Here is a 17766-nt window from a genome sequence, read left to right on the forward strand (position 1 = left end):
GAGAATCTCATTTTTCAGCATCTTTATTAGCTTTTTTAACCAAAGAATTCTGTGCTAACTCCAGCTGGGCACGGTGGCTCACACTTGTAATCCCAACGCTTTCGGAGACTGAGGCAGGAGGATCTCTTGAGCCCAGGAGTATTTAAATAATAAAAACAAACGGCTGGACATGGTGGTTCATGCCTGTAATCCCAGCACGTTGGGAAACCGAGGCAGGTTAATCATTTGAGGCCAAGAGTTCAAGACCAGCTTGGCCAACATGGTGAAACCTCATCTCTACTAAAAATACAGAAATTAGCAGGGCGTGGTGGTGCACACCTGTAGTCCCAGCTACTTGGGAGGCTGAGGCAGGAGAATTGCTTGAACCCAAGAGGCGCAGGTTGCAGTGAGCCAAGACTGCACCACTGCACTCCAGCCTGGGCAAGAGAGCAAGACCCTGTCTCAAAAACATATATATAATATTAATAATAAAAACAAGCAAAAAAGTTAAATCCTTCACACTACATAAATTTTTTCCCCTCATGCTATGTCCTTGATAAAGATGAAGACAGTAATTATAAATTCCTAAGCACAAAAATATAACACTACCAAAAGTTAATTTTTTACGGGGAAGGCTTTCTAAATAACCTTTACCAATTTGGGCTATTTGAGAGAGTAAAGGAAAGACCACACTCCACAGCAGGCTATACCAATAGTTCACTACTATTTTGTGGTCTACATTTCCTGGTGAAAAAATTAAAAACATTTTTAAAAATATAAACATGGCCAGGTGCAGTGCCTCACACCTGTAATCCCAGCACTTTGGGAGGTAGGCCAAAGCAGGAGGATCACTTGAGACCAGCCTGGGCAACATGGCAAAACCCTGTCTCTACAAAAACTACAAATTTTTTTTTAATTAAATAAATAAGCAACAAACATGACAATTTAACAAACTGGGACTTACCTTTCTCATTGGTGGTGTTCCATTCTTAATTTTTAAAAGCAGCTTCATTATTTTTCTCTCTTTTTGCTCTTCTGGACTAAGTGTTGATTCATCAACATCAACCTATAGTAAAAAGAAAAAAATATTAAGGGAAGTTGAAATATTATGATTTATAATTCTGGAACACAATGTAATAGTTTATTTCTGCTAGTATCACTTACCAATAGTTTATCAAAGTACTGAATATCATCAGGTTTTAAAAATGGAAGATTTCCAGATGGCTGGTCATTAACACTTTTCATAGTTCGATCTTCAGTTTGCATGTGGAAACCAGTCATACCACCCAAAGGTGTTGGAGTAGCTGTCAGCTTTCGAGCTGGAGTTCGAATAGGAACATAACCAGCTGGAGGAGGAAGTACCTAATAAAGTTATAAGACAGTTTAAGATTTTCTTAACTTAAAAAACAGCGTAACGAACAATATTTGCACTTAAAATATTTTAGTTTATTAGCTAATAAGGTTTTTATTTGCTTGGAGACAACATCTATCTTGCTTTTCTGTCTTAATTAGAAACTTAAAATATATACTTCTCATCCACTAACTGATTATATCAGTGGTGTAGGGAACTGAGGAAATACAAGAGAAGAGCTTAGAAAATACTAATCACATTCAAACATGTTGTGGGTCAAAATGTCAAATTATTAAAAATTTGAAAATTATAAAATCTGAGTCAGCAATTCCAAAAAATGCTCTAGTCGAGCAAATAATGTTTCATAAGATTTATATAAAATGGAAATAAGCTCATATGGGGCATATCACATAAAAAATTATATTTTGGTATTAAAATATCATATAAATTCTTGCACTATAAAATCTTTTAAGTGTAAAACTCTTCAAAAATTAGTTAAATGCATAAAAACTAAAACCAAAATGTTTGCCAAAGCCCTATAAAATACACATCACCTGATCAAACCTTTTGCAAAACGAGTAAAATTTCAAAAAATGCAGGCTGAGAATCACAAAGAATGTTTTTTTTGTTTTTTTTTTAAAGCTGGTAACAGACTTCAAAAAAAAAAAAAAAAAAACAACAACTTCTGGACAGGCCAGGTGCAGTGTCTTACACCTGTAATCCCAGAATTATGGGAGGCTGAGATGGGAGGAACGCTTGAGCCCAGGAGTTTGAGACCAGCCTGGGCAACATGGCAAGACCCCATCTCTATTTCATATAATATATAGTAAAAGAAAAAAAATGCAACTTCCTGGGGAGGTCAATAAACCTATACACGTCTTCTCCAGTGAGCCCAAAATTGTTGTGTCTATTAAAGATTAAATTATGTTAAATTTATACTGATGCTATCTGTACTTTGTACAGATATTTTTTGTTGCTACTTAATGTCTGCACCAGCACAGACCACTAAGCATTTTGGATAAAGTGGATACTCTAAAGATGTGAGGCCTAGGGAAATCAATGTCAAGTCCACAGGCATCACTTGCCATTAAGGATTTAAAGGTCTACTATATTTTTATTTTCACTAGTAAGGATGTTGCTTATTAGTAGGATTCACTAAGGTAGACTTTTCCTCCTAGTGACACTAAGGAAATCAATGACTGCGACTGAGAAAGACACGCAGGCAGTCAACACTAAGTTGTATCTATACCCACTGCATTATGTGGAGGCTACAAAAAGCTTTAAGGCAAAACTTCATGCAAACGTGAAACAAATACTCTAACACAAATAACAGGGGATCAAAAACAAAACAAGGCTAGACACAGTGGCTCATGCCTATAATCCCCAGCAGTCTGGGAGGCCAGTGTGGGAGGATACTTTGAGCCTAGGAGTTTGAGACTAGCCTGGCAACACAGTGAGACTCCGTATCTACAAAAAATAAAAGAATTAGCCAGGTATGGTAGTGCATGCCTGTAGCCCCAGCTACTCAGGAGGCTGATGCAGGAGGGTCACTTGAGCCCAGGAGTTCAAGGCTGCAGTGAGCTATGTCAGCGCCACTGCTCTCCAGTACAGGCAACACAGTGAGACCCTGTCTCTAAAACAAAACAACAAAAAACATACTCATGAACTGTTAAAAATCAATAGTCATTAACAGAAAAAGCTCTGTAAAGGCCATCAGATGACTTACAAAGTTATCTGGTTCCCCCGATTATGATGTCAGCTATATGACCACAGACTATCTTCAGACTAACAAATACTCCCTGAGTACCAGGTACCTAGAAAATTTTATAGTTCAAAATAAATTTTAGGTTGATATGGTAAAAACAAGGCCAGGCACAGTAACTCACGCCTGTAATCCCAGCACTTTGGGAGGCTGAGAGGGACGGATCACTTGAGGTCAGGAGTTCAAGATCAGCCTGGCCAACATGGCAAAACCCTCTTTCTACTAGAAATACAAAGGTCAGCCAGGTGTGGTGGTGGACGCCTGTAATCCCAGCTACCTGGGAGACTCAGGCAAGAGAATCGCTTGAACCTGGGAGGCGGAGGTTGCAATGAGCCGAAATCACGCCACTGCACTCCAGCCTGGGCGACAGAGTGAGACTCCATCTTAAAAAAAAAAAAAAAAAAAAAAAAGAATATTCTTTGTGTCCACTGACAATCCATAAACTTAAGTACATAAAATCTTGGTGAAGCACCAAGTAAAATAACCACAATCTAAATGAGCTTATTCCTGGGACTGCTAGAAAACTGAAGCGCCAGCAGCTCTCAAAGAATAACCAATACACCTGTACACAAGTCTTTGAGATGTCTTTCAAAAAGTAATAAAAGTTTCATGTTGTTCATTTCTTTTCATCTCTATTTGGAACTGAAATATACCTGGAAATAGCTAAGAGAATGGAATGACAATAGTAAATTTGGGCAAAGCCAATGCAAGCTTCATCAATTTTTTCACTATTTAAAATAAATGTATATCCTAAATACCACCTCATTCAAATTTGATGTACTACCTTATATCCTTCTGGGAACATAGCATCTAATTCCTCATCAGAAAGTGGGCGATTTCTCTCATCAATTTCTCTTTCCCACCGCCAAGCCTGAAGCTGTTCAGGAGTCATACTCATTATGTGACCTACCAAGAAAAGCAAATTTTTATATAAGCTATAGTACAAGACTGTATTATTACATACATTGAGATAAAAGAGAGTTAAGATCAACCCTATTATTTATTTGCTTTTATATTAGAAATGCAAACCAAGACTTAAATTTGTATATCTCCTTATTCTTGCTAGAAGTTGACATTAATAGCACACAGAATACCACAAAGGAAAAAAAATTAAATAATTTATGGAGAAAAAAACAATTATTTCCAATGAGAGAGTTCTACCTGGAGTAGGGGTAGCCATGTTCATGGCTGGTGTGCCAATTGGTGTCTTTCCAGGGGTCAGAACTGGAGTGCTTCCACCCATCTGACTAGCTGGTGTCTCATCCCACCGTGATTTTCTTTTACTGGCTCCAGGAGTCGGTGTTTCACCAATAGAATCTCCACCTCGATCTGTTCGAGGAGTCTCAGCCCATCCACTTCCATGCCCAGGAGTATCTTTAAAAAGAAAGAGTGAGTAAAACCACAATTTTAATCACTGTTAAAATAATATTCTTTATTCTCTAACAGTTATACTCAAAACTATCAAGTTCTAAAATAGAATATTCCTAAAATGGTGACCCATTTAAAGCTGCTTGAGACCAGCCTGACCAACATGATGAAACTCCGTCTCTACTAAAAATACAAAAAGTAGCCAGGTGTGGTGGTGGGCGCTTGTAATCCCAGCTACTCAGGGGGCTGAAGCAAAAGAATCGCTTGAACCCGGGAGGCAGAGGTTGCAGTCAGCCGAGAGCGCACCACTGCACTCTAGCTTGGGTGACAGAGCAAGACTCTGTCTCAACAACAACAACAAAAAAAGTAAATTTGATGTTATGTACATTTTTCCATAATGAAAAACAAAGGGTAAGCTAGGCACAGTGGTTCATGCCTGCAATTCCAACACTTTGGCAGGAGATCACTTGAAACCAGGAGTTCAAGATCAGGCTGGGCAATGAGGCAAGACATTGACTCTACAAAAAATTTAAAAATTAGCCAGGGGCCAGGAGCGGTGGCTCACGCCTGTAATCCCAGCATTTCAGAAGGCCGAGGGGGGCAGATCATCTGAGGTTGGGAGTTCGAGACCCGCCTGACCAGCACAGAGAAATCCCGTCTCTACTAAAAATACAAAATTAGCCGGGCTTGGTGGCGCATGCCTGTAATCCCAGCTACTCAGGAAGGCTGAGGCAGGAGAATTGCCTGAATCCAGGAGGCGGAGATTGCAGTGAGCCGAGATCGCACCATTGCATTCCAGCCTGGGCAACAAGAGCAAAACTCCAACTCAAAAAAAAAAAAAAAAAAAAAATTAGCCAGGCATGGTGGCATGCCCCTATAGTCTCAGCTACTCAGAAGGCTGAGGTGGGAAGATCGCTTGAGCCTAGGATGTCAAGGCTACAGTGAGCAAGACCCTATCTCTAAAGAAACACACAAAATCAAAGGTTACGGCCTACTAACTTTTCTTTTACCTAAGGTTCTTCCTTAAATCTTAAACCTCTTCAAGAAGTGAACAAAATTAGGCATATGATCTGTTCTATTCTTAATCTGTCCCCCAAAAGCAGCTGGTTATTTATACATGTCCACCCAGGAATAAACAGAACACATTTCAGTCTGTAAACATACCACTCAACATTTCACCCACACACCCATACTCCACTAAAAGTACCTCTCTCTGTTTTGGGGGTTTCATCCCATCTGTTTTTACGAGCACTAGAAGTTGCGCCTCCATGGCCTGGTGTCGCATGGCCTGGTGTATCGCCTCGTCCAGGAGTAGCAGCTCCCGCTGGTGTGTGGCTAGGTGTAGGATCCCATATTTTTGAGCCTGGGGTTGCTCCAGGAGTCTCACTTCCCTTTGCACGACCTGGTGTCTCATCCCATCTTAAGGAAGGAGTATGTCCAGGGGTCTTAAAAAAGCAAAAAACTTTTATTTCACACACCCACATAGAAATAATTAGAAAATTTCCATAAAATAAAAAACTTTAAACGAAAAATGTTCTAGTTCTATGCACTATAATTAAAAGTTAGAGGACACTACCTCTACTTATAGGAAAAGATACCTACTTTCTAGCAAATGTTTATGATTAAAAACAATGTAAAGTTTCAATCCGAAGCACTGACAAAAGTCCCAGCTTAAAAAAACAAAATATTATCAGTATGAATCTTTGATATGCCATTAATAGCTCTGTGACTTTGGGGGAAATCACTGAGGTTTCTCTGTCTAGATCTGTAATCGAAGGCTTTCAGCTCTAATTACATTAGTACTTCTCAAAGTGGGGCTTAGAGACACGTATTTAGGGAAGAAGGAATTCATATGTTCTAAGAAAATAGTCCTGTTGATGTTTTGTTTAATTGTGTGTGTTTAATTAATAAAAGCATGCTTTGGATCACCTATGTAAATTTTTTTTTTTTTTTTTTTGAGACAGAGTCTCGCTCTGTCACCCAGGCTGGAGTGCCATGGCGCGATCTTGGCTCACAGCAACCTCTGCCTCCCGGGTTCAAGTGATTCTCCTGCCTCACCCTCCTGAGTAGCTGGGATTAGAGGTGCCTGCCACCACGCCTGGCTAATTTTTGTATTTTTAGTAGAAACAGGGTTTCTCCACGTTGGTCAGGCTGGTCTCGAACTCCTGACCTCGTGATCCACCCACCTCAGCCTCCCACAGTGCTGGGATTACAGGCGTGAGCCACCGCACCAGGCCCCACCTATGTAATTATAACCAGATACTGTCACATGATTTCAATCTTGAGATCAGTTTGTTTGTACAGTTACATGTGTACCAAATAATATTACCCTAGCTGATGCTGGCAAGATTAATGAAAAAAAGATGAGAGGTGGATTTTCATTTGTTTTTTGACACAGGGTCTCACTCTGTCGCCCAGGTTGAGTGCAGTGGCACAATCATGGCTCACTGCAGTCTCCACCTACCAGGCTCAAGCGATCCTCCCATGTCAGCCTCCTGAGTAGCTGAGACTACATACAGGCGCACACCACCACACCCAGTTAATTTTTTATTTCTTGGAGAGATAAGAGTCTTACTATGCTGCCCAGGCTGAGAGGTGGGTTTAAGTAACATCAAGAGTTCCACAGCAGTTCAAACAGAGAGTAATAGTTGGACAACTGACTGCATGTAATAGCAAAAGAATCTCCACCAATAAAGACAGTATCATATCAAAGCAGCATAGAGTTGAGTGTAAAGAAAACAAAATTTGTACTTATATACTGCCTCTAAGTATTCCATAGGATGTGTAATGTACTTTATATATTTGTTTTAAAGTTGGGAGCTCTTGGCCGGGCGCGGTGGCTCACGCCCGCAATCACAGCACTTTGGGAGGCAGAGGGGGGCGGATCACAAGGTCAGAAGATAGAGACCATCCTGGCTAATATGGTAAAACCCCGTTTCTACTAAAAATACAAAAAAGTTAGCCAGGCATTGTGGCAGGCGCCTGTAGTCCCAGCTACTCAGGAGGCTGAGGCAGGAGAATGGCGTGAACCCAGGAGGTGGAGTTTGCAGTGAGCCAAGATAGCACCACTGCACTCCAGCCTGGGTGACAAAGCGAGACCCCATCTCAAAAAAAGAAGAAAAATAGTTGAGAAAGTTGGGAGCTCTTACAGACACAAGGACTTTATCTACCTTTATGTTTGCAAATTTGCATGGTACCATTAAACAAGCTTAAGACTCAATAGTTTTTCCCTTAAAAACATACTACTCAGGGCCGGGCATGGTGGTTCATGCCTGTAATCCCAGCGCTTTGGAAGGCCAGGCAGGCAGATCAATTGAGGCCAGGAGTTGAGACCAGCCTGGCCAACATGGCAAAAGCCCATCTCTACTAAAAATAAAAAATAAAAATAAATAAAAATAGCTGGGTGTGGTGGTGCACACCTGTAATTCCAGCTACTCAGGAGGGTGAGGCATGAGAATTGCCTAAACCCAGGAGGTGGAGGTTGCAATGAGCCAAGATCGCGCCACTGCACTCCAGCCTGGGTGAAAGTGAGACTCTGTCTCAAAAAAAAAAAAAAAAAAAAAAAAAAGATTTTACTATTACTCAGGGTTGAAAGATTCTGGATTAGGTAAATAAAGCACACAAATTGTTTAAAATCTCCATTCTGGCATCTGTCCCTCCTGCTGAATTATAAGGAAAGGTGGGAAATAAATTCTATTATCTATTGTAATTCCTACAATTATGATTAGAATACAGTTGTATTAAGTGAACAGAATTTTTAAAAAAGTCTGAGTCTCTGATTTTTTTATTTATTTATTTTTTATTTGAGACAGAGTCTCACTCTGTCACCTGGGCCAGAGTGCAATGGCTCAATCTCGGCTCCCTGCAACCTATGTCTCCCGGGTTCAAGCGATTCTCCTGCCTCAGCCTCCTGAGTAGCTAGGATTACAGGTGCCTGCCACCACGCCTGGCTAATTTTTTGTATTTTTAGTAGAGATGGGGTTTCACCATGTTGGCCAGGATGGTCTCAACCTCTCGACCTCAGGTGATCTGCCCATTCGGCCTCCCAAAGTGCTGGGATTATAGGCGTGAGCCACCGTGCCTGGCCGAGTCTCTGTAGTTTTTATAAGAAAGGTATCAGCATATCAGCTCTCATGCTAGCTGCAGTGGCTCACACCTATAATCCCAGCACTTTGGGAGGCCGAGGCAGGTGGGTCACCTGAGGTCGGGAGTTTGAGACCAGCCTGGCCAACATGGCGAAACCCTGTCTCCACTAAAAATTAGCCAGGCGTGGTGGCAGGCACCTATAATCCCAGCTACTTGGGAGGCTGAGGCAGGAGAATCGCTTGAACCCAGGAGGCGGAGGTTGCAGGGGACCGAAATCATCACTCTAGTCTGGGTGACAGAGCAAGACTCTGTCTCAAAAAAAAAAAGAAAGAAAGATATCAGCTCTTGTGTCTAGTTACGTGCATACAGTTAAACAATTACCAGGAGGACAAACTTCTTTCTTTTTCTCAAACTTAGTACTGAATGTCATCCATAGAATTAAAGCTACTAGTTACTTGGCTGGACATGGTGGCTCATAACTGTAATCCCAGCACTTTGGGAGGCCAAGGTGGGGGGGATCACTTGAGACCAGGGGTTCAAGACCAGCCTGGCCAACATGGAGAAACCCTGTCTCTACTAAAAATACAAAAATTAGCTGGGCGTGATGGCACACGCCTGTAATCCCAGCTACTTGGGAGGCTGAGGCACAAGAGTCACTTGAGTCTGGGAGGCGGAGATTGCAATGAGCTGAGATTGCACCAATGCACTCCAGCTACCCATGGGTGACAGAACAAGACTCTGTCTCAAAAATTAAAATCAAAATTAAAAATATAGCTAGTAGTTACTTATACTGAGCAGAACCAAATCCCTCCTACATATAACCAAGCAAATGAGAAGTCCTCACCTTAAACTAAATTGTTTAGAAATTAGGTATTAGGTTTTGTATATCCCAATTCTGGGTTTGGGGAAACACTGCATGATCTGATAGGTTTTTTCTTGGTTTATAAGTTAAATCTATAGCAGTCTAGGCTAGAGCTAATAGTGATTTAGACTAGGATGGTAGAGGCAGAGATCATGATAAGTGGCTAGCTCCTTAATATATTTAAAGGTGATGCCAAGAAAATGTATATGGGTAAGATATGGGGTAAGAGAATAAGGAATATAGGATGACTCCCTAAATGTTTTTTTGTTATTGTTGTTCTTGTTTTTGTTTTTGAGAGAGTCTCACTCTGTCACAAGACTGAAGTGCAGTGGCGCAATCTCCGCTCGCTGCAACCTCCACCTCCTGGGTTCAAGTGATTCTCCTGCCTCAGCCTCCCAAGTAGCTGGGATTACAGGCGCCTGCCAACATGCCGGGCTAATTTTTGTATTTTAACTAGAGTTGGGGTTTCACCATGTTGGCCAAGCTGGTCTTGAACTCCTGACCTCAAATGATCCACCCACTTTGGCCTCCCAAAGTGCTGGGATTACAGGCATGAGCCACTGCGTCCAGCCCTAAATGTTTTGCTTGAGCCAAACAGACACAGGAAAGACCAGGGGAGCAGGATTGAGAAGAGATGTATGCGAAGAAAATCAATAATTTTCTTTTAGAAATACTGATTTTGAAATGCCCATTGAACAGCCAAATAAATATGTCAGGCTGAACAAATACGCAAGTCTGCGGAACAGAAGCAGAGGACAGATTTATAAGTTTGGGAGCTATCTTATACAAATGGTATATAAAGACAAGAATGAGATCCTAGGGATTGAGCACAGATGGAAAAGAATCCAAAAGACTCAGCACTACTGTAACACCCCAAAGTTCAGAGGTAAGAAGAATGAGGATCCAGCAAACAAGACTAAGGAGTAGTAGCCACTGAGATTTTGAGGGGAAGCAAGAAAGGCTAAAACCCAGAGACTGAGAGAGAAAAGGGTATGAAGAAATGTCAAATGTTCTTGATATGCTAAGTCATATGAGAAATGAAAATACACTTTTTAAATTTATCAATTAGGGGCCAAGTGACCTTGACAAGAGATTTTAGGTGGAGTAGACTAGAACTACGTAAAGACTAGAAACTACGTAAGACTAGAACTATGTAAGCAGAGAAAGCAAGTACAAACGACTCATTCAAGGCATTTGGAGCTCATGCCTGTAATCCCAGCACTTTGCAAGGCTGAGGCAGATGGACTGCTTAAGCCCAGGAGTTTGAGACCAACCTGGACAACATGGTGAGACCCGTTTCTACAAAAAAATAAAAAACTAGCCAGGCATGGTGGTACGTGTCTATAGTCCCATCTACTTGGGGGGGTTGAGGTGGGAGGATCATTTGAGCCCAGGAGGTGGAGGCTGCAGTGAGCTATTATTGCACCCCTGCACTCCAACCTTGGCAACAGAATGAGACCCTACCTCAAGAAAAAAACAAAGAACAAAGCACTTTGTTCTAAAAAGATATAGAAACAAGATTGTAGCTGAATGAGGATGTGAATGAGGGTTAAGAGATGTTTTCTGCAGGTTTTATGTTGCTGTTGTTAAGACAAAGCATGGTAAAACGTGTTTGCTGCTGCTGATAATCTAGTATGGAGAAAAAAATTAATGGTACATGATGAGAGTCTCCAAGAGGGGAAGGGAAATGGTGCATAAGCAAAAGAGTAGCTTTAATTATTTATTTATTTATTTTGAGACAAAGTCTCACTCTGTTGCCCAAGCTAGAGCAGAGTGGCGTAATCTCAGCTCACTACAACCTCCGCCTCCCGGGTTCAAGCGATTCTCCTGTCTCAGCCTCCCGAGTATCTGGGACTACAGGCACACGCCACCATGCCCGGCTAATTTTTTTGTATTTTTAGTAGAGATGGGGTTTCACTATGTTGGCCAGGCTGGTCTTGAACTCCTGACCTCAAGATCCACCTGTCTTGGCCTCCCAAAATGCTGGGATTACAGGCGTGAGCCACCGCATCCAGACGCTTTATTTTTCTAGCAATGATTAAATATTTTCAAGTGCTTTCTAAAAAATCAATTTTAAAGACCTTTCTATTCAGGATAATGACAAACATAATAAAGGCACATATGATAGTCTAACATAATTAGCTACTTTTATGCAGCACTTATATCTTTTAGTCGCAAGTATATTATTAAATGATAGAAAACATCTAATACAACCATTTCTACAGAACTAGGAAATACATTTCTAAGAAAGATTTTACAGTCTCCATCGTTTTGTTTTTTTGAGACAGAGTCTTACTCTGTCACCAGGCTGGAATGCAGTGGCACGATCATAGCTCACTACAACCTCTACCTCCTGGGATCAAGGGATCCTCCCACCTCGGCCCCCACCACCCCCCCCATACCCCAGTAGCTGGGACTACAGGCATGCACCACTATGCTCAGCTAATTTTTTTTTTTGTAAAGACAGGATCTCCCTCTGTTGCCCAAGCTAGTCTCAAACTCCTTGAGCTCAACCAATCTTCCCACCTGGACCCCCAAAATGCTGAGATTATAGGCATGAGCCAACGCATTCAGCCTCCAAAACAAATGTTTTAAAAAAAAAAAAAAAAGGTAGGAGAGTAGACTGGCCAAGGGAATGGAGTAGCATTGACTATTTGCTGCCTGTAGTGAGGGACTTAAGTTATCTGTCTAGAAGATAAGGAAGACCACTATATCATACCCAACCTCCACAATGTAACATACCTACATGTCTGTATTTAATATTCTAAAAAGAACTTTCCTTATTCCATGATATGGACTAAATTGCATGCCCCTCAAAATTTGTATGTTGAAGTCCTAACCCCCATTGTGACTGTATTTGGAGACTGGGCCTTTAGGGAGGTAAATTAAGGTCAAATGAGGTCATGAGGGTGGGGCCCTAATCTAATAAGACTGATGTCCTCATAGGAAGAGCAGGGACAACAGACCTTGCTGGCACAGAGAAAGGCCACGTGAGGACACAGCAAGAGAGCCCTCAACAAACACCAACCCTGTTGGCACTCTGATCTTGGATTTCAAGCCTCCAGAACTGCAAAAAAAATCAATGTCTGTTGTTTAAGGCACCCAGTCTGTGGTATCTTGTTATGGCAACCCAAGCAGACTAATACAGTCCATAACAGAAAAAAATTTTTTAACAGTAATAACAAAAAACAAAAAGAAATTACCTCTGCCTGATCCCAACTTGATAGTTTTTTGGGAGTGGCACCAGGAGTCTGATCAGCTGTTTGATCCCAACGCCGTTTTCGTTTTGATGGAGGCTGGGACGCTGCTGCTCCATTGACGACTTTTAGTTCTCCAGCTTTAGCTTTTTCTGCTAGCTGTTGCCTAATTTCTCGCTGAAAAAAACAATGAGTATTTACCTTTAAAATGCTTTCAATATATTTTTCTACCATTAGCGCAATCATTTCCACTTAACATCCTATTTTATACTTCGCTCATTCTCCTTTCTATGGTACTGTGATCTCCTTTCTATGCTAGCTGGTTCCATAGCCTGTGTGTCTTTATTTCGTTTTACATAATGCCTTTCTAAACAAAAGATAAGCAAGTTCAGAATTTGTAACATAGCACACTGTAGTTTATATATTGGAGGTGAAGGAAAATCTTTAGTCAACAATGGAGAACCATAATGCTTCCACTGAAAAATACGGTTTTCTTCAAAACTCATATAAATAGCAATTAAGACTATGGAACAAGATAGAAAAATGGTAAAAGATAAAAATAATAAAATTGTTTTATTTACACTGACAAATTATGTAAATATGCATAGTGATAATGGATGCACATTTAATTCACTCTGTACCGTTAAAATGGGGTTTTACCATCCCATTTAACTCATTCAACATATAAAATCTATTATATATTCATAATAGTAATGGAGGAGGCTGGGTATGGTGGCTCACACCTGTAACCCCAGCACTTTGGGAGGTTAAGGCGGGCAGATTACCTGAGGTCAGGAGTTCGAGACCAGCCTGGCCAACATAATGAAACCCCATCTCTACTTAAAAAAAAAAAAAAAAAAAAAAAAAGAAATACGAAAATTAGCCGGGCATGGTGGCGCACACCTGCAATCCCAGAAACTCAGGAGGCTCTGGCAGGAGAATCGCTTGGACCCAGGAGGCAGAGGGTGCAGTAAGCTGAAATCGCATCACTGCACTTCAGCCTGGGCAACAAAGCAAGACTCTGCTCAAAACAAACAAACAAAAAGTAGGCAGTTATTAGACAAAATGGCATAATCTCTGTAGGCCAAAAGGAATTATTCAAAATTCTCCACTTACATCCAAACTGAAACTTACAGAATCTCACACTGAACTCTGTGACTTTTCCCTAACATACTGGGTTCAGATACACACCATCAACCTTCTCCGCACAGAAACCACCCCTGTAATGGCCAGGCACAGTGGCTCACACCTGTAATCCCAGCACTTTGGGAGGCTGAGGCAGGCAGATCACCTGAGGTCAGGAGTTCGAGACCAGCCTGGCCAACATGGTGAAACCCCATCTCTACTAAAAATACAAAAATTAGTTAGGCATGGTGACACACGCTTTTGTTCCCAGCTACTCGGGAGGCTGAAGTGGGAGGATAACTTGAACCTGGGAAGCAAAGACTGCAGTGAGACAAGATCACGCCACTGCACTCAAGCCTGGATGACACAGTGAGACTCTGTGTCCAAAAAAAAAAAAAAAAAAAATCCCTTGTGAGACACATACATACATACATATACAGCCAAGGGCCCAGGACTAGAAAAGGATATAGAAATGAAAAATTTTATTTGGAAGGTGCTATAATTTGGGGGTAAGATTCTTTCTCAGTTAATTTTTATTAATACTATTAAAATATTTGTGCAGCAAATAGCAAAAAAGAAACCGAACAGTCTCTCAATCACAACTGTATTTACATTCATTCACAACCATTAAAACAGGAGACAGGTTTACATACTTCTTCTTTAGTCAAGTGTTGTTCTCGCATTACATCCATGTAAGTCCTAGCATTCATTTTAGGATCAGGGGTCTTCCCTCCTGCAGAAAAGAACAGCAACAGGAAAAGAGTACAATAAATAAAAAATAATCAGGTTCAACTGATTTATCTGCCCTGCTCTATATATTATGTTATTCCATAATCATTTAAATTATTTTTTGATGGAAAACTTTAATAATTATACATCTTACTTTTTATTGAGTTTGCTGATCAATTTAACCTGTTTGAACACAAACATCTACAGCAGTTTAAAACAAATATTTTAATGCATATAAAAACAAAATGACAGCACAGTTTAGAGTCTTCAGAAGTGATGGGTTCCTGGGTTGCTAATCCGGAATACGTACACTTTCGTGCCTTTGTCTCCATCAGCAGTTCTGACTTCAAGCAGCAGAATAGAAGCCTAGAAAATTATCTCTTTACCATTAGTAACACTTTGGAAAGATATTTATATTCAAAACATTACCTGTTGCAAGCTGTTAAAATCCTGACTACAAATAACTATGACTAGGTAAGTTCTTCATACAGTGTTCTAAAACAATTGTAGTTTAGAAAATCTGATTTTAAAAATATACCTATAATCTTATTCTGATGTCACATTACTAAAAAGGGCTTCGTGCTTTTAGTTTTGTTGACCCAGAAAACATATTTTTATTTCTTAGAAAGCATAAATTAAAACTGGAAACATATTACTTTAAATATATTACTTCTACCAGTTATTATGATGCACACAGAAGCAACGTGGTGTACAGAGATGTGTCAGTCTCTTGGTTAAAGTTTCAGTATTTGCTTTTCAAACTTCAAAATATCTTACAGAAGCCCAAACAGTATATAACAAGATTCACAGAGGCACACTATGCTTTAGAAATGTGGTAACTAGCTATACAAGTAGTATAGCATCACAATTTAGGAAAAAATAATAAAATTCTAAGACATTTCCTATGCTGAAGATCATGCCCAATTGGTAGTGTCATTCTTTCTGACACTAGCTCTGATAAGACTTCCTTTGGAATACTTTTTCACCATAATCTAGAGAGGATGTGTTGAACTGCACCCTTAAGAATGCAGACAGGACTGGCATATAGCAGTACTGCTGTAGGAAAGAAATTAAGGACAGTTAGTATGGGCCTGTGAATTCTGGCATACATGTTTAAATCAATTACAATTATGCAAGTAAAAAAAGAATATCCCTACTAATTCATGCAGGCTGAAAGTCTAGTATGTAAACCTGCAGCAGAATCTAATTTTAAGAAACAGGCACCTAATTTTGATTGTGAAACTCACTCACCTGAGGAAAGCTTCCATCAGGCTCACTATGCCCCTTGTGCTTACTTGCACACTAAAATTAGCAAAACAGACTCCAACTATTAAAAATATCAAATTCTTTGTATACATACTTTTGTTTTAACTTTAAGTATGCTTAGAGCAAAGTAGGTGCCTTTACTAAGCTATACTTAGAGCACTATGCGGGGAGCTCTAGTGTGAGAAACAGTTTCTCAAGGGTAACAATCCTAAAAATCTAGGATTTGGAATGAAAACTTTCAATAATTTGAAAGTATTTTGAGCAGAAAAACACATTTGTTCCAAGTATAGAAAGCGTACCCAAAACAAAAGTAAAAGTAAAACCTTTAACCCTTTGCGTTTCTATGGCATTGGCTCATTTTTTTCTTGTCCTTCTACCTGGAAAGAAAACTTGCATTATAAAGATGAAGAATATGGCATCTGTGACTTCAACCACATCTATACAAATCTATAGTAAGGGGGATTTTTAAAAAGAAAAGCAAATTCAGAAGCATGCCAAAAAAAATCAAAGGGCTAAAGACAACTTAATACAAATAAATTTCTGAATACTTATAGAAAAGTGGGAAAGAATTACCATCTGCAAAAGGATCAAGACGTTCTGGGGAAATTATCATGGTCCGCCTATGCTTTTTGTATTCATCTTCCCGGTCTGCAATCTTCGGAGGTCGGTGCTCAGCAAATGGATCATACTGAAAAGAGGTATGTCTCACTTAATATCCACTTTATTAAAATAACAAAGCAGAGTATCATAAACAAAAATCAGAACACTGTAAAGCACAAATGTTTAATACATGCCTACTAATATTCTGTACTGTGTCACAGATAAATGTTAATATAAAAAAATAAGGCACATGGAAACAAGGTAATATACATATCCACATTTCCATAGTTCAATGCTTCATTAAATGATTACAGCCAGGCATGATGGCCTGTGTGTATAATCTCAACTACTTGGGAGGTTGAGACAGGAGGAATGCTTGAGCCCAGGAGTTTGGGATCAGCCTGAGCAAGGCAGCAAGACCTTGTGTCAAAAAAAAAAAAGATTACACCTTTACAAAATAAGTTATTATTTATAATTATCCTTAAAGTATCCTAAAATTTATAGGTTTCTATGGGAACTCAGACATTCACTTTTCTTTAGCTGAATAAACTATGCTTTTAAAATGAAAGGTCACCTGTTCTGTTGACTGTGGTATATCATTAAGCAATGCCACAGGGGCATGATATCCTGGCTTCTTCTGACCAAGCAAACTTGTAGATGATGAATAGTCATCGTCATCCTGCAATGAAAACCCCCCCCAAAAAGCCATAAACAAAATGTTAGAACTTAAAAATTAGAAAGAATATGCAAAGATTCAACATGAAATCAAAAGATCTATTGACAGTGTGATGTCTAAGTCCTCCTTCATAAAACTTAGAGAAACAATTGGTTTTCTTTCACCTCAAAAACCTATTCAATTCGGTAAAGTTATCTTTACTTTTAAAATGATTAAGCAAGGAATATTTTCTATAGATGTCAATTAAGATAAAGTAGGTATGGACTAGAAAAACCTGTGCATTTAATTTTTTCACAGAAGACAAAAAGTTTTTTCAATTTGATAACTACAGCTTATTTTAGAAGTTTCTACTTTCTTAACTCATGTTTTTTAACACAATTTAACAATCATAGAAACAAATATTTAATTTTAAATGTATTTGCCCCTAGTAGTATGTTTAAACAGAACAATGTTATACTGTTACTTTTCTAGTATAAAAAGTACAACTGTTTGGGAGGCCAAGGTGGGAGAATGGCTTGAGTGTAGGAGTTTTGAGACTAGCCTAGGCGACAGAGACCCAGTTGGGCAAGGTGACTCACATCTGTAATCTCAACACTTTGGGAGGCCAAGGAGAGGGACTAATTGAGCCCAGGAGTTCAAGACCAGCCTGGGCAACATGATGAAACTCTGTCTCTACCAAAAAAATACAAAAATTAGCCAGGCATGGTGGTGTGCATATGTAGTCCCAGCTACTCAGGAGGCTGAGGTGGGAAAATTGCTTGAACT

General features: G+C 39.8%; 1 protein-coding gene and 1 non-coding gene across 6 annotated transcripts in view; one reads left to right on the top strand and one right to left on the bottom strand.

The window, feature by feature from the left end:
- The window catches only part of SF3B1 (splicing factor 3b subunit 1), a 45143-nt gene that overhangs the window by 12137 nt on the left and 15240 nt on the right, over positions 1-17766 (bottom strand). For 2 of the 5 annotated variants that reach the window (XR_010122195.1, XM_055290107.2), the window contains exons 3-11: positions 16900-17004; positions 16299-16413; positions 14384-14463; positions 12612-12782; positions 5668-5905; positions 4254-4466; positions 3877-3998; positions 1144-1341; positions 944-1045 (exon numbers count right to left, since the gene is read on the bottom strand). Coding sequence is in view for 3 of the 5 variants with exons in the window: in XM_055290107.2 (XP_055146082.1) it covers positions 944-1045; positions 1144-1341; positions 3877-3998; positions 4254-4466; positions 5668-5905; positions 12612-12782; positions 14384-14463; positions 16299-16413; positions 16900-17004 (1344 nt within the window). In the remaining 2 variants the exon portion in view is untranslated. Of the gene's footprint in view, positions 1-943; positions 1046-1143; positions 1342-3876; positions 3999-4253; positions 4467-5667; positions 5906-12611; positions 12783-14383; positions 14464-14613; positions 16414-16899; positions 17005-17766 lie in introns of those variants that run through there. The other 3 variants (XM_055290108.2, XR_008659625.2, XM_055290110.2) reach the window with 3 other exon arrangements.
- LOC129489030 (small nucleolar RNA SNORA4) lies at positions 585-721 on the top strand. Its single transcript, XR_008659854.1, has one exon. It is a non-coding gene; the product is annotated as a small nucleolar RNA SNORA4 (small nucleolar RNA).

Source organism: Symphalangus syndactylus, chromosome 8 (genome assembly GCF_028878055.3).
Source record: "Symphalangus syndactylus isolate Jambi chromosome 8, NHGRI_mSymSyn1-v2.1_pri, whole genome shotgun sequence".
NCBI classification, from domain to species: Eukaryota; Metazoa; Chordata; class Mammalia; order Primates; family Hylobatidae; genus Symphalangus; species Symphalangus syndactylus.